The 22,041-nt window shown below is 43.1% G+C and overlaps 1 protein-coding gene across 1 annotated transcript in view; it reads right to left on the bottom strand.

The window, feature by feature from the left end:
- The window catches only part of LOC148542122 (dynein axonemal heavy chain 5-like), a 356,598-nt gene that overhangs the window by 269,467 nt on the left and 65,090 nt on the right, over positions 1–22,041 (bottom strand). Inside the window, exons 12-18 of the mRNA XM_088471686.1 lie at positions 11,660–11,801; positions 10,364–10,499; positions 5,127–5,264; positions 2,863–2,983; positions 1,669–1,761; positions 885–1,096; positions 560–644 (exon numbers count right to left, since the gene is read on the bottom strand). Coding sequence (XP_088327812.1) covers positions 560–644; positions 885–1,096; positions 1,669–1,761; positions 2,863–2,983; positions 5,127–5,264; positions 10,364–10,499; positions 11,660–11,801 — 927 coding nt within the window. The remainder of the gene's footprint in view (positions 1–559; positions 645–884; positions 1,097–1,668; positions 1,762–2,862; positions 2,984–5,126; positions 5,265–10,363; positions 10,500–11,659; positions 11,802–22,041) is intronic.

Below are 22,041 nucleotides of genomic sequence, written 5' to 3'. Positions count from 1 at the left end.
TAAATAGGTCATCATCTCCACCCCCAAATGGCTACAGCATGTCAATCATGCTTTGGCTTAGGGAGCACTGCAGGTGATCTTGCAAGATGCAGAACGGGTCATGCGCAGCTAAGTTCCCCCGCCATCGGACTTGTATGCAAACTATAGGGTTTGCGTACAAGTCTGAATCAGGCCCTTAGTACTATAAAGAGACTACTGTGCCTAACCCATTCTGTTGGTGGGAGTTCTTATCTTATATAAATTACCAAAGTAACATTTGTATTAGTGTTGTGTACTGTATAAAATATAATTGTTATCACATTAATCAGCACTATTTCAAGGTGCAAACTAATTTCCATTTTGGTTTTTTTTTTTTAATTAGTTCCACAGACATTGTTACCACTTTCACCCTCAGAAAGCTGCCTGATAGCTGCCATAGCCTGCCACCTTTAAGACCCAACTCTGACTTGTGTGAGCTAAACACCAGTAAAGTGTATGGATTTGCACGTAGGGTCTTCTCACTAAGTCCTGATCAAAAGTAGTAAATGTGAGGTTCTCCAGTGTTAAATACAGTATATACCTGCTGAAATGCCACCAGAGCCGATTCTGGAACATTGATCCCAAGCCTCAACATCCATTTTGTCTCTTCAATGAGATGGAGTATTCTAGTTTAATTGGATAAAAATATGTTTCAGCAACTGGTAAAAACATCTGAATACATTTTAGATAGTGAGCGACATACAGTAAATTACAAATTAAATCGCTGAAGATTTAATTTGTAATAGATGTTCATGGGGACTGTTTAATAATGCATTAAAAAATAAAAATAATATTTTTCTAACCAGCGTACTGCAATGTAGAGCTTGTATCTTGTAAAGATAAAGGTGCAGGAAACTGCCACTTACCTCACATCTGTGTTGACTGTCAGTTCCTGTGTAAAAGGTTCTCGGACGAGTAATGTAAAATTAAGTCCACTCAGACCTTTGTCTACCTGTGACTTCCACCTCTGATACCACAAGTCTTCATACAAGACCAAGGCAGAAGCTATTCGATTGTACAGCTTTACAGTATGTGAGTACGTGAGGCATGTAGCTACAATTCTCACATTTTTAAAGGCCTTAAAAATAAAATAAAATAATTAGACGTGACTTCAGCACAAATTATTATTCTGTATTTATAACGGGATGTAGTTAGGATGCCGGCGGTCGAAATGCAGACTGCCAGAATCCCAACACTGAAAGCCCGGCATTGGACTAAAGATAGGCGTCTAAGTACCGACACCACGCCAAAATCTCGACTCCCGGCATACTGAACGTAGGTTAGCCGGGCGTCGTGACCTGTTAGACACTGGGGTGGGGGTGGGGATTAGGTTTAGGCACCCCCCGGGGGGACTTAGGGTTAGGCATCCACCCCGGGAGGGTTAGGTTTAGGCTAGGGGAGGTGATAGGCACCACCGGGGGGAGGTTAGGGTTAGGCACTCCAAAGGGAGGGTTAGGGTTAGGGGAGGGAGAGAGGAGGGCAGGGTTAAATATACTTACCAGCCGGTGTCGGGCTTATGATGTGTCGGGCTTCCAGGGTCGGGATTTGAACCGACGGCTTTTAAGCCGTCAGTATTTCATACACAACCCTTTATAACATGTTGTAGTAATTTACAGAACAAGACAATATTTAAAATAAACATATTTTTACCTTCATTGTATTTTCTATCTTTGACAGCAACTTCCGTGACCAGATAATTGCTCCTACTGCAGGTGGCATGTTTCTTGGTAAGTCCGGCTCATCCTGCAAGAGAGAGATTGTAGTCACTGCATAATAATAATACATTCGATTTAGTGATAGAATGGGGATATAATTATGTCTTAGGAGAGTACAAAGGATCTTAAGCCTTTTTTAATTTAACGTGGTTATACCACTCTTGCAATTGCAATTCTTTGGTGGAAAACTTTGTTAATCAGAAAATTCTGAGGATAATGGCCAAACTGGTTACGGTAGAATGCAGAAGAGCATCTTGCACAACACAACACATGGAACTATGAAGAGGATGGTCTACTGCAGCAGGAGACTACCGGGGCTCTTCTACTGCCAGTTCAGAAGAGGAAACTAAACCTACTATGGGCACAGGTTCACCAAAACTGAACATATGAAGACTGGAAAAATGTACTCCTGATCTCAATTTCTGCTGAGAAGGGGTTGGACCACAATTTGTAAGCATAAATCCATGGAATCCATCTTGACTTGTGTAAACAGTTCAGGCTGGTGGTGTAATAGGATGTTCAATGTTTTCTTGCCATACATGAGTCCCTTTAACACTAATTGAGCATTGTTTAAATTCCACAGCCTTCCTAAATTTTGTTGATGACCATGTGCATCCATTTATGGTCCAGTCTACTCCTTGTCTAATGGTTGCATTCAGCTGTATAATTCGCCATGTCACAAAGCACACATCATCAAAAACTGGTTCCAAAGCATGACGGAGTTCAGTGTACTTCAATGGCCTCCACAATCAACAGATATCAATCTAATACAGGACCTTAATAGACAAAATGTTACCATATCCGGCGGATTGGACTGACATATCGGCCACATCGGCAAATGTGTACCCACTATGGATGACCATGCATGCTCCCGCAGGTCTTCCATCAGGGTCGTTCAGACAGCCTACATGTAGGGCTGATGTAACAACCCAGCTGCCGATGCCGGGCAGGTGAATGGAGCCAGTGCCCGACATATTGTGTAAGAGTGTACATACAGATAGGGATGTAATGGAATATATATCCCTGATAATTTGCTTGGTCATTGCTAGAGGACAAGTTTCATTCATTTCTTTACAGTAGAATATATTATATGTATTTGTTTTTAAAAACAAAATAATACTATATATACCTTAAATGTTTCATATTCTTGTTGAATCTCCTTCAATTCATCATAGAACCAATCAAATACCTCAACATAGTACTCATTGATAATGTGTTGTATCCCTTGTCTATGGCTCACAATAGAAAACCTGACAGACAAGAAAAACATAAATTAGATAGGACCAATGTTTATATGCCACATACAGATAAAAAGCACATAAACAATATAAGTTCATTATTTTTTATATTCGAAAACTAGCAAAGCCAAACAAACTCCATTAGTAAATCATGTAATGTTTTCAATTTCTGAAGTTTATTAGATTATAAACTTTCTGGGTCACAGCAACATTTACCTTCTACTTCAGTGTCATTGTATGTATACCCATGAATGTGCAGCTCTGTATAACATAATATACTAGTGCTTTATGCACAAAGATATAATGTGCAACAGCAGTATCATAATGCTTATGGACAGAGAACTAGAACTTTGTATTACTAACATGGTGAACATTTCCTACTCTAATAGGGGTATTCAATATGGGAGCGAAAACATAGTTTTTGCGTTAATATCGCACTTTTGATGTCATTATCGCAGGTTTTGACTTTTACACCGTATTCAATTTCAAAGACTTATCGCAGGTTCGAAAAGTCTTTGATAAAAAACAATTTGGAGCGAAAAGTCCGTTTTTGCGATAATTTCGCACTGATGAAGCCATTTTCGCTGGTTTTGGTTTTACACCGTATTCAGGTTCGAAAAGTCTTTGAAAAAAAATGGGGATAAGTTTTCACCATTGAATAGGTGTCGAAAAAAGTGCAGAATTGGGGTTTAGGGTTGCAGGCTTAAAAAAAATAGCCTGCACCCCTGGGAATGACATTTAAAAAAGAACTGTGTCAAAAAAAGTTTAAAAAAAAAATAGGGACACCCCAAAAAAATTTATTTAAAAATTGGGGTGAAAAAAAAAAAATGGGAAAAAATTGTTTAACAATAGGGAAATAGGTTCAGGGCTATTCTGCATGTATGCGGTAGATGTTTTCTAGAATAGATTTATAGCGGCAGGTGCACAATTGCAGAATTTTTAAAAACTTACTTTAGGGACATCAAAATATGCTAGTACCCATTTTCATGTACCAAAAATTTGATGGGACCACTTAAAAAAACGAAAAAAATAACCTAAGTGCTCATCTGCATCACTTCTTCAATGTCGGGAAAAAACACCTGCTGTGGCTATTTAAATCCCCGACTTTCAATTACAGGCTAAAACGGGGGTACCCATAGTGATCCCCCATGTTTTTACAACCTTAGGGGGGTCCTACAATTTTTTTAAGGAAAAATTTGTAACTTTATGCAAATCCAACTTTGGAGTCTCCCGTTTTTGTTAATTTCATATTGAATACGGGGATAAGCGGGCGCACGCCCGATACTTTAACGCAGGTAAAAACTCCGATATGAAACGTAAACTTCGACAGCGAAGTTTACATTTCATATTGAATACCCCTCTTTGACTACGTGGCTTAAGCAGAGTTGAACACATGTCAGTTTTGTGAATGTAACGTTTACGCACTGCACATTCTCTGGAGCCTAATTTGTACAAGTATGGACAATATTAATGCATATGTAAATTAATCGGTGGCTAACAGCGGTGGGCATATCGGTGGGGGGGTGTCGGTGACAGGGACTGCTTCGGAAGACGCAGTTTCACTGACACATGTGGATCATGTGCTCGAAAGTCCGATGTCCAATTGATGGGGCGCCTTTGAGTGTACATATTCTGAACTCGGACGCATCTGGTAAGCATCTCAAAAGGATGCCCATTGGCCGTGGCATTACCATACAGATGCAGTAGCAGCTACTGTGTCCACCTCTGAATTACCCCCATAGTCAATCCAAAAATAAAATACATAAAATAGACCATGAAAACATTTGAAAAAAACTTGAAAACACAAGCAAGGACTAGGCAAAATGGTCTTGCTTTGACGGACACCTAAAACTAAGAAATAGGGAGGTGCTATATATAATTAAAGAACATTTTGCAACTACTTGATCTTTCATTTCTGTTAATCAGAAAGTTTAAAATAATAAGGAAAAATAAGCACTAAATCATTGCTGCAGCTTAATGATGATGTCATATACTAAGACATTAAAAGGAGGTATCTCCACCTACAGTCATATGTACCAATATTTCATATCTACATTTTTGAAAATTTTATGTGACATAAATGTATTACTTTTACTGTACATAACTCCAAATATCCAACACACAAAGGCTTTCCTGTGTTTGCAAAATGTGTTACCTTTGAAGAATGGAGAGGGCCTCTTTGCAAGGCATTCGTCTAAGGAACAAAGCCTGCATGTATACAGAGATGTACTTTTCTGTCTGCTGGTTCATCACTAAGAATTCTGAGTACCCCTCTTCATAGGGGTTGTGATCCCTACGGGATTAGAGACAAAACAAATTGCCATAAAGTAACAATTAAAAATTAAATTTTTATTTTCTTCCAGCATTGAAGAACATTTGCTGAGCAACAACCTTAACTGAACCTGAACATATGTTCAGTAACATTATAAATTAAACATTGATCTGCAACAATATAACATGATATTGAAATTATGACCTTTAAAATTTTAATTTGATTATGCTTTAAATGTAATATATAACAATATAGCTGAATAAATAGCAGAATAAAAAGTAATGGAGCAAATTTTCTTCAAATGTAGATAACAATGTGGTCGACAGATGTGGTGGGAAGCAGCCTCCAACATAAATTCACATTGTATATACCTCCATAGGGACTGTATTAGATCAGAATAATGTATTGTTAGAAAACTGCACATTTCTATATTTGCCAAAGGGTGTATATGTATATATGAGGGGACCCGGCATATGCCAGGTCCATTTTACTAGTATACTGTATAAGAAGTTAGAATGGAATGTACGGACGTACTTGCTCAGTAGGTGTCTGATCTCTGCCTGACATGACTGACACTAGAGGGAGGGGTCAGAGTTCAGACCAACTGTCAGTAACTGTAATGTATAGTAGCTGCCGCTTATGGGTCTATGAACTAAGCCATGGAGAGAGATACAGTTGATGGAAAGTACCAACCAATCAGCTCCTAATTGTCTTTTTTCAAACACAGCCTGTAAAGTGTCAGTGAGGAGCTGAATGGTTGGCATTTTCTCTCTCTCTCCAAGGCTTAGTACATAGACCCCTTAGTAACAGTGGTTTTTGTTACTGATTCATTAGCACCAATAAACAGAGAGTGGTAAGATCGGGAACAACCAGGAGGCTTTTTTTTCAGAAATACTTTGTGAAACTATACGGCCACCTAACAGCTTACTCTAAAGAAATGTTTGGTGCAAGTGCTGCCGTCGCACAGAGCGCAAGGCTCTTTGGGCAGCACCATCGCGGTCCCACAGCCCTTGCTTCTGGTTATCTGGGTGCTAGTAACGGCACCCTGCAGCCAGGATCGCTGCAGTGCCGCCCAGACCATCCTTTGGATGTTACAGGCAGGCACCCTGCAGTCTGTACAGCCTCTGGGCCGATGCTCCGTGCAGTGCAGTACTTCCCAAGCTGGCAGCCCTGCCCTCTCGGCGTGATGTCATGGTGTCATCCTATCAGAGGGTGTGGCCAGCACAGGGCACAGTGCTGGCTAGTTAAGGCACTGGTTATCAATGTTAACTGGTTTTGAAGGGAATCTGCTACCTGAATCTCTATATGAAGCAGTAAAGGTTGTGTTATGCATAGCCTAGGACCAGAGTATCAGTGGCTAATTGACATCCAGAAAAGGTCAGTACAGGATATACGTCACTTTATTTTGACTGATGATTATGGTCTGATTGAGAAGTGCACCCAGTTCATGCGTGACTGCGATCTCTTATGCATTCGCAAGTGCGAAAATATACAAATGTCAGCCTGAGCAATCCTCTTGTGTGCGGTGGACTGAGCTAACCCTGCAATGCCCACCTTGCATATGTGTACAATGCTCAATTGCACTGGTGGATCCTATTACTCCACCATGGACACACCATTGGTCACAACATCGACTCCTTGAGCAGCCCCTGTCTAGTGCACAGCCTCCCTTGTTACTTTCTCAAAATATGGTTTTTGTGGCTGCAGTGCTGCCAAAGAGAATGCAACCGCATACTGAAACACGCCCAAGACACTTTAGGTCACCTCCCAGTCTCCACCCTGAGAATACCATGGATCGCAGACAGGGCCGTAACTAGGATGGTGCGACATGTGCCACTGCACAGGGCACTACAGGGCAGGGGGTACTATTCAGGGCCTGTTCATTTTCTGTTTATAATCATTCTAACTTTTAGCTTCCTTCTCTTTTATCCCCGGCATCTCCTGACCGCCCCTATCTCCTCCATGGCTGATTCCCACTCCATCTGGCAACCTCCCCAAGCACCTTCAGTCATATCCTCTTTTATTTAACACACACATTTCAAAATACTGTCATACCCAGGACTCAAACCTATCACCTCTCTCATGGCAGTCAGACACCTTACACATGGAGCTATCTACCCCACAATTTCTGATGGCAACTCTGAACACAACCACTGATTCCCGACCTAGGTGTTACAAGCACAACATGAGTACATTTGCTGGTGAGTTCAGCTGCCGGAGCAGGGTACATACATTGACCTCCCCGCCACTGATATTTGCTGCATATACACTATAAGTAGCACTTTTGCTATAGCTTCAGTTAGTGATCTACACTGCCGGCTCCAGGCTTGTGCACAGCCGTTCTGATGGACAAATCCTGTTGCAGCTTCACCAGCGCTCGCCTACATCTAGGGCTGGTGAGTTATACTGCATAATTTTTGTTTGTCATCACTGTAGCCATTGGATTCACACTGTATTTGGCAGTGACACCTGGATAGCAGTGGTACAAAGGGATCAGTACCCCTTCATCATCATACTGGACAAATCAGATTCATCATGGCCTTTCCCCATGAGGCCACTCCCTTTTTCAGGCGCACGTCTTATGTCCCTATTTGAAAAATCGTGGGTAGTGACGAATGCTCTTTCTGGCCCAGGGCACCAAAAAGTCCAATTACGGCTCTACTCGCAGACACCATCTCAAGTCATAGCGATGTCATGCACAAATGCATATGCCACCACACAGATTGTTTCTCGCTTGTGCAGTAAGGGTTTTTTTAGACATTTTGCGCAGCAGCAAAACATTGCTCAACTGCGCAAACACCGGCACCGTGTGCTCCTCTGAATCAGGTCCTAAGCCACATGATTTCTTAAAAGGTGCTGTATCTGAGGATAAAAATTAGCCATACAAACATAATTTAATGCTGTATAAAGATGTGTGCAAAGGTGAGGCGATATCTCTTAAATCACAGGTGACAGTGCACATACACAGAGCACATACCTCAAGAAGAAATATATGTAAAAGACTCATCTCACAAGATTCTATTACCAATCAGTGGGGTGTGGACATTGTGATTAATCACACAATGTTTGCCTGCTCCCATTAAATTATAAGAGATTGATTGTATGAACAATTAATACCATAGGACTGTGTATGGTCAGTAATAGCAAGTTAGATTAGGTTGTTTTGCAACTGTGTATATTTCAGAGATTTGTGAAGGGTAACACACAATGGATTATATGTTTTTCTTACATATCTATATGAACGACTTGAATTGATGTGAAAAGGTGACAATATCAACCAAATGAGCAACATATGAGATAGTTTAAGATAAGTATTTCTCTTGGTTTTAAACTGTCACCTGTGATTTAAGAGATATCGCCTCACCTTTGCACACATCTTTATATTGTATTACTTGGTACCCATTACTTAGACCTTCAGGGATTGGTCTTAATAGTGCAAAAGGGCAGAAATCTTGGAAGTGTAGCGCCACTTCTTCTCCCAGCACCCAATTTGTTCTCATAATTTAATGCTGCTTTGTATAAAGAATAGAAAAAAAGCCCAAACAAAAGAAAACAATAGTCCCAAATTGGTAACCAACCCTAGGATTTTAAGCCTATGATGGTAGTGTAACTATTGGGGGGGCAAAGCATGGGGTCCCCCCTGATTTTTCACTAACAGCAGTAGGCTTGACCAGTGGGGGCTGGTAAAACCATAAAGGGGAGACCCATAGTGTGTGGCCAGTTGGCACAAGGGATGGTTTCCCCAAGGGAGTGGGAACAAGAAAACAAATTTGCATGTCCCTCCACTCCTGGGTACAACCAGCCCTAGTCCTTTGCTGGCACTCTACAGGACCCAGCAAGACCTGTCATGGCTCATTTGTAGGGCGTCAAGGCATGCCAGCACTTGGAAAACCAAAAATGCCAACATGCCCTAACAGGTAGGCCACACTGATATAAAGGAAATATTAAAAACAGGATGGACACACCTTATGTCATAATATGTCATAACATATTTATTGAACTAAAAAACGATTAGATCCCTTTTTTACCCATTTTTTGTTCACATAATATAATACTAAGGGGTATTTTCTCATCAGTTCATATAGGAAACGAAAAAATTGACATAACTTCTCCCTCCAGGAGCCCGATGAGAGGTCACTCGTGGAAAATTTCATAGGAATAAACGGGGCCTTTCTAATTGGTCAGAGCTGAAGGACAAGCCATGCTCTGACCAATCAGAGAGGGCCCATTTATTCCTATCAGAGTGTCCTCAAGTGACCACTCCATAATGTCTGTCTCCCAGTGGGAGAATTTGCATAATTTTTTGTTTTACCAAATCAAGTTACATTTACCAGCACTATATGTACGAGGATCTTCATCTGTTACTTAGTGATAGGAGTCAAAATACAGTATATCTAGATTATTATATTTATTATATTTAAATGCCACAGATTCACGTACCATTGATTTGTTATGTTATGAACAGAGCATTTGTCAAAATAACCATATATATTGTAATCCCATCCTTTAGTGTGGTTCATAGGCCCTGATTCAGAGCCGGACGCTCTGACAGAGCACTTGCTTGCTCTGAATCAGGGCCGGTCTTTTTTTTTTTTTTTGAACGGCCTCCTGGCCGCTCGCATAGCTGTGGGTGACCACCCACAGCTATAACGAGCGGCCAGGAAGATGGTCGCGATGGTCAAGACCATCGCGACAATCGGGCTTGCGACGAGACCCTTGTGGCAAGCCCCAGAGAGATTTCGGCTCTAACAGAGCCGAAATCTCTCCACTGACATCACTTGCGATGTCAGTGGGGCCGGCCCCAAACGGTAGGCGTTCACATGGGAACGCCTCCATTTGGGCAGCCACCCCCCCGGCCCGCACACCAAAGGGGACGTGCTGTCACTCAACATCGACAGCACGCCCCCTTTGGTGTGAGGCCCGGAGTGACGGTTTGCCCGTTGCTATCCGGGTCTCGCGCATACGCACGACGGAGCTGGCTCCGTCGTGCGCATGCGCCCTGGGCCACCATCGACCCGGTTGCGAGCTCTCAGCACTTGCGACCGGTCTGAATCAGGCCCATAGTACATACTGTATATTGTAGGTATAATCAACACAAGTAACTTGTCTGGGTGACTCACCTTGTCTCTGTATCCAGTAATATGTCTGTGTCTATATACCGAGCCAGCAGTTCAACCATCTGCTCCAGTTTTTCCAACAGAACAGAGGACAATGTACACATGTCATCATCTATATCTTCTCTGTTGTACAAGTTAACTACAAATAGACCAACATTTTAACAGATTTTTTATCACATTTTTATTACAATATGTTATACCATTAACATGTTAGTTTTTCTGCTAAAAAAAAAATGTTCTGTAATTTTTCTAGAGCAATTTGAAAACTGAAAGAAAGTATCTAACCACAGCACCTTTCCCTCATAGCTACATGTAGAGAACTGTTTCCATAAATGTCCCCTTCATTCACTAAACACATCTATAACTGTTTTATTTCATGATTTTATTTTTACTATAAAAATACAAAACAAACGACTCAAAACAAACGACTCAAAACAAACGACTCAAAACAAACGACTCAAAACAAACGACTCAAAACAAACTTTAGAGATACAGGCACCTTGGAAAGATACGGCCTAGGAAGAAAGATTTAGGAAAAAAAATGTAAAAAAGAAGAAACAATATATACAGTAGTTTTCAATATGTAACAGTATTATCTCTCAGCTCCATGAAAACAATGAGCTGCGGGAGACAGAAATCAGAGATCATTCACACTTACATAAAGAAACAGGGATTTACCCTTAGTCCAGATTGTATAAATGTACTAAATGTGTGAAGGGAGGACGAGCATATTTAAGGCTTTATACACATTTTCCAAATGAATAATTGTAAGTGCCTAAGTCCAACTCTTACAAGGATACATGTTAATACCCAGCTCTGTACATTGACAGCGCAATATTTATACATCATAACAAATGTAGATGGCTTACAAAACGCATACTCGCAAAATACATGTTTTTATGCTTTTGTCAAAGGGCTCAATGACAATCAGGGGCGTAACTATGACTTTGTCAGCCCATAGCAATTTTTTTTAGAGAAACTTTTAGGTTATACACCTGAATGCAGGGGATGTGGCGCTTAAAAAGGCTTCAGGCCCCATAGCAACAGCACACGCTATAGTTACGCTCCCTGATGACAATGCAAACATTAGTTTGTCAGACCATCACTGTCCAATGATAGTGATAAGCAGCCTTTTCATTCTGACCGGTGGCTGTTACTATTTGCCTAATTACATTGGGACCTGTGTCACAACTTTAAACCTGATGCTGTGAAGCCCAGCCTATCATGATGTTCATCTCTTGGTGGTCATCAAGGGGTTAAAGTACAGGTCAGTTCCATATTCAGGCCCTTCATACATACCTAACAGAATTTTCTCTTCATTTGAAAGTACTGGTTCTGTATCTTCCTCCTTATATGGTGAGGGTTCATCATTTTTCAAGTCGTTTGGGTCTGTGCATCTCACAGATGGGACTGTTAGTGCGGAGGAGCCTTCCATAAACATCTGGAAGGAGATATTGCATAGGAGATTCAGGGCCAGTAAATTAACAAGGCACAGAACTGTCTGAAGAATGATGCTTAATGTTCTGCTTTTTATGTGTACAACATACTCAATAAACCAAGGAACATTTCATGAAAAACATTTTTATTAAAGCTATAAAAATGAAATGTGAAGTACCACAGTGAATCTGTTAGAATGTGGTTGTATATTGAAGAATGTACAGAACTAAAGAACACAAATCCAGATGTGGAGAAGGGCGACAGATTGCATTTAATGTACTATACGCAACTGGCTAGAAAAAGACATAGGGCCAGATTGAGAGATTTTCGCAAAGCTGATAATGGAGCGACTGATTGCTATTGTGCATGGACGAAAGCTGCACTGAGCACGCACAGAAATTGCATTGCATTCACTTTCGTACATAGTAACCGATCAGAAAGTGAGTGACATTTGTTTGTGGTAACTGAGAGGGGTGGTTAGAAAAACATAGGCGTGTCTGACCGTTCATGGGCATGCCTAAATTAGCCATTGTGATCGCCTTCACAACATGTGTGTCAGGAGAGACGCAGTATTTGCAACAGGTCAGACTTCACTTACACGCTGCGTGACTGCATGATGTGCATTGATGGTACCAATGTTTGCGCTGTTGCGCGTCATTGGATGAATATGAGAAGGCAGTAGCAGGCGTATCTATGCCCGGCTAGACTTTGGAAGGCATTAACATATTTTAGCAACTGCGATCCGTGAGAGAATGAAGTTGCGATTGCATTAGCGTACATCTCTGAATCACTCCCATAGATAAAAGTGATTACGTGAGATATGCCTGCACATTATAGCACACTGTAATTATATGAACTATTCAAAAAAAACGGAAATAACAGATCTACTAAAACAATTAAGCTTAAATTGAGCATTCGGTGTGAGATACTAATTCTTTAAACTTGAAACTGTATATATATGAATCAGTCAAAGTCATTGAAGTCAGCAAACCATGAACAATGATCTATAAGAGACTGTTTCCAATCTGGGATAGATTCTTTTTCAAAGATGTTATAGATATTTAACATTGTGTCGTTTTCTCCCCATATTATAGCGCCACAAACCTATTTTTATAACGTTGGTTAATCAAATATTTATATGTGCAGTTAGGAGATTTTTTTTAGGTGTTTTTCCATTAACATGGCAGCTACTTAGTTGCACTATTAAGTTATTTTCATTTAAATACTAGAGTTTTATATATACACAGCGCCTACTGTAGTTGCTATTCTTTCTTTTCAGGCCTGTTAACAAGGTTGGAAAATGATGGGATATGTAGAATACATTTATCAGCATGCCCAGGAATTACGTCATTGATTATTATTGGCTTATCAGACATTGTGCTTTTTTTCTGGCCATACCTTCTGGTACATTAAAGCAATTGGCCAATATTGACTTTGATATCACTTGGCTCCTAATTACAGTAATTAAAATGTAATGGGTATGATATACCGCCGGCCACATGGCCGGCGGTTCGATTCCCGTCAGCGGCAGCCCGACAGGAGCAGAGTGCGAAGCAGCGGAAGCCCGACAGCGCTGGAAATCCTGATCGTGGATAGGTAAGTATAGACTAACCTAACCTAACCCCCCTAACCCTCCTTAGGGTGCCTAACCCTAACTTCCCCCCCAAGTGCCTAACCCTAATCCCCCCTCTAAGTGCCTAACCCTAACCACCCCCTTCCCCGCTGCCTAAACCTAAGTCCCCCCCATGGGTGCCTAACCCTAACCCTCCCTCCCCCTAGCCTAACCCTAACCCTCCCTACCCCTAGCCTAACCCTAACCCTCCCGGGGGGGTGCCTAACCCTAAGTCCCCCCCGGGAGCCCTAAACCAAACCCTCTCCCCCGCGGCTGTCCGCTCACGGCGCCCGGCATCACTACGATCGTGATGCCGGGCGCCGGTCTCCCGGCGTCGGGGAAATGCGGGCGTCTACATTTAGACGCCCGGCATTTCATCCATGCCGGGATAAGACAGTCGGGAAGCCGGCTGCCGGTATTTAGGCAGTCGGCTTCCCGATTGCTTCCCGTTAAAATATCATGATTAAACATGTTCCATTAAAGTAAATGAGGATTGAGAAACTGCATGCAATGAAGTATGGGCCGGATTCAGAGCCGCTCGTAAGCGGCCGCTTGTTCGCTCTGAGCAATGTTCGCACAACTGCGCATGCGCATGGGTTGTAATACGCATACGCGAACCAGTCATTGCGGTCGGAAATTGTGTGCTCGCAAAATAGTGAATGCCTGCTAATTTGAGTGACAGAATGAGGCGTTTGTGGGTGGTAACAGGGGAAGGTGCTTGAAAACGGGGAGTGGAGATCCGAACGCAGGCGTGCCAAACGGTCAAAACGGGCGTTTTAAGGGTGTGCATAATTAACAAAGCAGCGTCATCGACCACGTCACTTGGTTGTCTTTTAGCCTGAACTGCTTGCATGATTGCGGTAGGAAAATCCAACCACAAGCACTGCTAGCAGTTCAGACGCCTTTCGATGTACTCGATTAATCTAATAAATAGCGGAGATGACGTAGGATGCGAGCGGCCAGGGGGCGTTTTTAAAAAAATAGCGAGCGCATGTTTCGTTCGCTCGTTCAGACATAGAGGCGTCAACGGACCGCAAAGAGCGAGCGCTCAATTTAAATAGCCGGCCCCTTTTTCAGAACGAGCGAGCGCAAATAGCGTCCGACTCTGAATCAGGCCCTATGTTCCATCTGTACAAATCAAATCTGTTACCTTACTGAATAACGCTCAGCCATGATACAGATGTGTCCCCATATACAGTACCTAGCGCCTATACGCCACATGGCGAATGATGCCTGGCGTGAATGAGATCCTCTGAGAGGTGTTGCGTTCTATAGTTTTCTTTACATTTTGTGTCTTATTCACATTGCAGATGCAGCAAGTAGTCACTTAACTGTACTAGAAATGCTGGGCTGCGACTAACTGCACAGGAATTAGTTTTAAACATGCACTACAGTAAGTCACAGATGAAGCACAACAGAACTTGGCGTAAGGATTGGCCACACCCACTCGCATTGGAGACTGTCTTACACAGATTCAGGCTCAGCTGCACATCAAATTGATCAGTGAAAACTAGCTGGGACCTGGTGCACCAAGAGGGGCTTTTTGGCTTGACTTGAGCAATAGTGAATGAGGACACATCTGCACTTGACATTCTTTGCAGAACCACAAATTGGTGATCTAGATCACATGGTGACCATGCAAACTCTACCATACCACTATTGGGGAAGAAATGGTCCAGGAACATATGTTATGCAAACATATATGCTAAGTGATGTTGAAGTGTGCTGACTGTGGCATTGAGCTCACAGCTCAATAATAAATTAAACGGGATAGGAGATGCAAAGCCAGCTGTTCATTTCAAGATAGTGAAGTATGGTATTCATAGGAAGCATATGCAGAATCTTTGTTAGATGTGCCCAATTAAAAAACAGTAGAATCTGTGCCAGATGTACATCAGGCATACAACTGTGTACTGTATACATACATTTTTTTATTACCAGTTATTTATATAGTGCACACATATTCTGCAACGCTTTACAGAGAATATTCACATCAGTCCCTGCCCCAGCGGAACTTGCAATCTATGTTCCCTACCATATGTACACACACATACACAGTAGGGTTATAATTTTTTTCTTGGTAACCAATAACCTACCATTATATTTTTTGAGTGTGGGAGGAAACTCAGACAAGCACAGAGAGAGTATACAATCTCCACACAGTTAAGGTGCCCACACACATAGCGACATTTTACACGATTTGGCCGATTTCGACGTATCGTGACGACGAATCTGGTAAAAAAGGTACAAATTGTGAGTTTATACTAACGGGCACGATGTCGATGTGCGTCCCCGCTCGTCGTACATCGCATATTCTGATCTGCCGTGCTGTAGGGCAGGTTAGCCAATCTGGGATACAATGCATTGGCTGCAAGATGGATCTTTAGTCAGATTGGACATTTTTAACTCCAAATCGTGATCACAACGGCAAGGGAGCTCCCGTGAAAGTTCATGAGGAAATTGGCCATAAAATCGTATCGTGAGCACATCGGTATATGTGTGGGCACCTTTAGAGCCGCAGAGGGAATCAAACCCAAGACCTCAGTGCTGTGAGGCAGTGATGCTAACCATTACATGATACGTGCTGCCCGTGTTCAGTGGAGTTCCTCGTCTGAGTGGCAGGATGTATGCAGAGCTAGACACAGGAGTCAAGAGATCCTGCCAGCCTGCCAACCGCAGACCTTTCTCTGTGAAGAGGGCCCAGCAAAAGATACTCAGCCAAAGAGTATATGCTCCCTCAGGAGCAATCCGCGGTGCGCTGTGGGTGTACCTGCTGGAGCAGGGTGACTCTCAGCTGCGCCATACTCATTGTGAGTAGAGGACTATCCGGCTAAGCAGCAGGGATCAGCAATTTGAAGGCCCCAGCGGCTAGGAATTGGAGAAGCCACTACAGCAGAAGTGATGATACTGCAGCTGGATGCCGAGATTGATAACAGGAGGTGACCATGGAACCTTATATCCCACTTCTACGGTAAATCTGACCACCAGTATTACAGTATCAAGTACACAGGCTAGAAAGAGACTGCAGCCAAAGTACTGTTACAAAGGCGACAACAAGGGCCAGACAGCGATACACAAATGGGGAGGGGAGTGAGAGAGAGAAGCCATAGAATACAGCAAAGAAGCATACTGCAAGACCAAGCAGCACAGGGCAACAGTAGTTAGCTGAGCTCATATAGTGCAGTATATTGAACTGCTAAGTATATGTCACAAACATACTCAGAACTAGATAAATAATAACAGCTCTTGCTTGTACTATGTCAGCTATACAAGTTTAATCACAATGCGAAATCTCAAAATGAATCAAAATGAATCACAATTGGAATCCAGTAACAGGATTAGAATCCAGTAATCACGGAATCCCAGGATATAAAATGGGCCCGGCTTTGGAGTCCCTAGTAGTGAAGCACCTTGACAGAGGAATATGTGGTACACGTGCGCTCCTAAGGGTGTGTATATGGGAGAAAAAGAAGGTGAAAAAAAGGGGGGGTTGTGGGATAGGAAATGCCACACCTCCACTGCTAATGCAGAACGCACAGGTTTCAATCCAGCCTCCCTTGGAGGGAGCTGATTCCACCAGAATGTGGGCAATTCAGGTGAGAGACAACCACTGTCACCACTGTGTATAAATGTAGGCCAGATAAAAGAGTACTACTATTCAGAAGTGCCACTATTGATCCTACTTGTCCTCATGGGTACGGCATGGTCTAGGGACAGCTTGGTGCAAGATATGTCCATCTTTGCGCCTAACAACATGCTATATATTTATTAGCATTAGTGCCTCAACATATTAGTATAATAATATAAACGACAATTTTATATTATAAATACTTCTGTTAAAAATATATTAACTTACATCATGTAAGCATAAAACCGAAACTAAGAATTGCACCTACAATAAAAAATACAGAAAGTGGTATTGTGTCATTTGTCAGTCTTCAAAACAGGAACATTATCATGGTTACAAAAGGTAGCAATATATTAAACAATGTGAGTCTGTCTTTTAATAAGAGGCAGTTAGCAACTATGTTATGACATTTAAGACCTGGTTTGGGAAGCAGCATTGACTAGTCTCTGATACCTGAGCTATATAAATTATACCCATATAATACCCATCCTGATATCCTTAGAGTTGGAGTTGCTGTATGATCATTTTGTGCAAATTAAAAGTAAAAAAGGGGGTTGCACAGGAGCTTGCATGTCACTAATGAAAAGAATGATATATATATATATATATATATATATATATATATATATATATATATCAATAGATTAGGAAATTCATACCTCAGAAATACATGATTGGTATGTATGACCGATATCCTATCTGAATTAGATGGGGAAAGGGTGAAGTCCACCCAAGAGTAAAATTAGATACAATAATAAGAAGGACAGAAGAAGAATGCTCTATGGTTGAGGTACACTTCAAAAATGCTAATAAAATATAACTTTTAATAAGATAATGTTAAAAATTAATATATCACTATTGGACTATAGTAGTAGAGGTATCAATACTCATTAGGATAATGTGAAAAATAAAATAAGGACAAATGTGGTAATTTTGTGCATAAGCTACGCATTTCTCGCTGCACATTTACATCTAAAGTGTCTGCAGAAGTAGATGTTTACATATTGTATACAGGCATCTCTGTAACAGTCAAGATACTATTCTCGTTTATATGTACACTACATACAGCTATGTTCATTATATATTATTATATTGTGTACAAATAAGGTAATGCGACTGTAGTATCTACTACTGTACTAACACTGTCAAGGTGCTTAAATGAGGGGGGCGGTCTGCGCTTCACAATTGTGGTGTGGTGGTGGGGTTAGGGTGGGGGGACTGGGAGGGAGGTGGGATGAGGAAATGGTAGGTGCAGCAGCGTGAAAATAGGAGTACTTGTGCCTGTTGTTTCAAATGGAGGAATATGTGGTACACGTGCGCTCCTAAGGGAGTGTGTGTGGGAGAAAGGGAAGGTGAAAAAAGGGGGGGGAGGGGGGAAAAAGAAGGGGGGTTGTGGGATAAGAAGGGAGTGGAAATGAGGGGCTGTTGGGGAAATAGAAGTGTGGGTATGTGGCTGTTGTATAGATAATGTATGTGGGTGTACGTGGGTGAATACAACTGAGGCAGACAATAAGTGTAGGAGCCAACCTTTTATTGGGTAAGGCACAATGCTTCCCTAGGTAGTTCCGTTATATGGTGTGGGGATTAGCAGATAAGTATTGTGATCCTTGGTTGGGGAGTGGGTGTACCCTTTCAGGGGGCTCCTTTCCATACGGTCCTTACTCCTGTATGTTCCCCTGCTGTACCTATGGTCTACAGTCTTACTGAACCGGGATGTGGGGTGTGAATAAAATCCAGTACTTAGTGCAGTAGCGGCGTCCCGCTCTGTCTCTGGGATCTTTGTACCTACCGGTAGGTGTGGATTGTCCTGTGGTTCTTTGCAGCTTTGGCTGTGATCCCAGGTGTTAGCCAAATGTTACGTGACACCTCCGCGAGCCTGCAGGGTGTCTGGCAGCCGTGCGCCTGTCGACGTTCTTTGGTGGTGTGATGCGATGCGGAGAGCCGTGTGGTGGGGTTGATTCATGGTCCCGTGGAGTCAATGGGTGGTACTGGGCACAGTGATGAGGCTGGTGGGGGGTACCCAGGGTCTGCCTTGCGGCTAGGTGCTGGATCCTCTGCAGCCATTCTTTGTGGTGTGGTAATGAGTACAATGGCCAGAGTTCTGGTGGATGGTGGGGGTTGCTGATTCTCCAACGTGTTTCGGCACTGGTGCCTTCTTCAAGGAAGTGTGAGAGGATCAATGCTTCTGAGGTTCTTATGTAGTGCACTTCCGGGGGTGGAGTTGTGGTCAGGTGACTCACGTGGCCAATGGTGTGTGAAAGGTAATGAGGTGCAGGTGTGTGCAGGGACTAGCTGAATGGTGATGCGGTGCAGGTGTGCGCAGGGACTAGTTGGAGTGATAAGTGTAATCAGGTCAGGCCAATGGTGTGTTTGAAAGGTAATGCGGTGCAGGGACTTACTGAATGGTGATGTGGTGCAGGTGTGTGCAGGGACTAGCAGGAGTGATAAGTGTAATCAGATTAAGTACTTGTGTGGGTCAGTATGGAGTGTATGTGTTTAGTGTGTGTGGGACGGATAGATGGGTGTTAGTGCGGGGGGGATGTTTGCAGGTAGAGGCGAGGTGTGGTGGTCATGAGGGGTAATGACAGGTACACACCTGACCCACTCCATAACGACCCACACAAGTACTGAATCTGATTACACTTATCATTACTAGTCCCTGCACACACCTGCACCGCATTACCTTACAAACAAACCATTGGCTTAATCTGATTACACTTATCACTCCAGCTAGTCCCTGCACACACCTGCACCGCATCACCATTCAGCAAGTCTCTGCACATAACTGCACCGCATCACCATTCAGCAAGTCTCTGCACACACCAGCACCGCATCACCATTCAGCAAGTCCCTGCAAAGCATTACCTTTCAAACACGCCATTAGCCCAATCTGATTACACTTATCTCTCAAGCTAGTCCCTGCACACACCTGCACCGCATCCCCATTCAGCAAGTCTCTGCACACACCTGCACCGCAGTACCTTACAAACAAACCATTGGCCTAATCTGATTACACTGATCACTCCAGCTAGTCCCTGCACACACCTGCACACACACCTGCACCGCATCACCATTCACCAACTCTCTGCACACACCTGCACCGCATTACTTTTCAAACACACCATTAGCCCAATCTGATTACATTTATCACTCCAGCTAGTCCCTGCACACACCTGCACCGCATCCCCATTCAGCAAGTCCCTGCACATCATTACCTTTCAAACACACCATTGGACCAATCTGATTACATTTATCACTCCAGCTACTCCCTGCACACACCTGCACCGCATCACCATTCAGCAAGTCTCTACACACACCTGCACCGCACCACCATTCAGCAAGTCTCTGCACACACCTGCACCGCATTACCTTTCAAACATACCATTGGCCCAATATGATTACATTTATCACTCCAGCTAGACCCTGCACACACCTGCACAGCATTACCTTTCAAACACACCATTGGCCCAATCTGATGACACTTATCACTCCAGCTAGCTCCTGCACACACCTACACCACATCACCATTCAGCAAGTCTCTGCACACACCTGCACCGCATCACCATTCAGCAAGTCCCTGCACAGCATTACCTTTCAAACACACCATTTGCCCAATCTGATTACACTTATCTCTCCAGCTAGTCCCTTCACACACCTGCACCGCATCACCATTCAGCAAGTCTCTGCACACACCTGCACCGCATTACCTTTCAAACACACCATTGGCCCAATCTGATTACTCTGATCACTCCAGCTAGTTCATGCTAACATGTGCACCGCATCACCATTCAGCTAGAAACTGCACACACCTGCACCGCATCACCATTCAGCAAGTCCCTGCACACACCTGCACCGCATCACCATTCAGCAAGTCCCTGCACACACCTGCACCGCATCACCATTCAGCAAGTCCCTGCACATTACCTTTCAAACACACCATTGGCCCAATCTGATTACACTTATCTCTCCAGCTAGTCCCTGCACACACCTACACCGCATCACCATTCAGCAAGTCTCTGCACACACCTGTACCGCATCACCATTCAGCAAGTCTCTGCACAGCATTACATTACAAACAAACCATTGGCCTAATCTAATTACACATCACTCCAGCTAGTCCCTGCACACACCTGTACCGCATCACCATTCAGCAAGTCCCTGCATTAACCTGCACCGAATTGCCTTTCAAACACACCATTGGCCTAACCTGATTACACTTGTCACTGCAGATAGTCCCTACACAAATCTACACAGCATCACCATTCAGCAAGTCCCAGCATTCACCTGCACCGCATCACCATTCAGCAAGTCCCTGTATTCACCTACACCGTATTACCTTTCAAACACACCATTGGTCCAATCTGATAACATTTATCACTCCAGCTAGTCCCTGCACACACCTGCACCATATTACCTTTCAAACACACCATTGGTCCAATCTGATTACATTTATCACTCCAGCTAGTCCCTGCACACGCCTGCACAGCATTACCTTTCAAACACACCATTGGCCCAATCTAATTACACTTATCACTGCAGCTAGCTCCTGCACACACCTGCACTGCATCACTATTCAGCAAGTCTCTGCACACACCTGCACTGCATCACCATTCAGCAAGTCGCTGCACAGCATTAACTTTCAAACACAGCATTGGCCCAATCTGATTACATTTATCACTTCAGCAACTCCCTGCACAGCATTACCTTTCAAACACACCATTGGCCCAATCTGATTACACGTATCACTCCAGCTAGTCCCTGCACACACCTGCACCGCAGAACCATTCAGCAAGTCCCTGCACAGCATTACCTTTCAAACACACCATTGGCCCAATCTAATTACATTTATTTCTCCAGCTAGTCCCTGCACACACCTGGACCGCATCACCATTCAGCAAGTCTCTGCACACACCTGCACCGCATTACCTTTCAAACACACCATTGGCCCAATCTGATTACACTTATAGCTCCAGCTAGCTCCTGCACACACCTGCACCGCATCAC

This window comes from Taudactylus pleione, unplaced genomic scaffold (genome assembly GCF_031769625.1).
Source record: "Taudactylus pleione unplaced genomic scaffold, aTauple2 ptg000015l, whole genome shotgun sequence".
Classification (NCBI taxonomy): Eukaryota; Metazoa; Chordata; class Amphibia; order Anura; family Myobatrachidae; genus Taudactylus; species Taudactylus pleione.
Note: the sequence above shows the minus strand (reverse complement) of the source record. Positions and strands in the feature narration are given on the sequence as shown.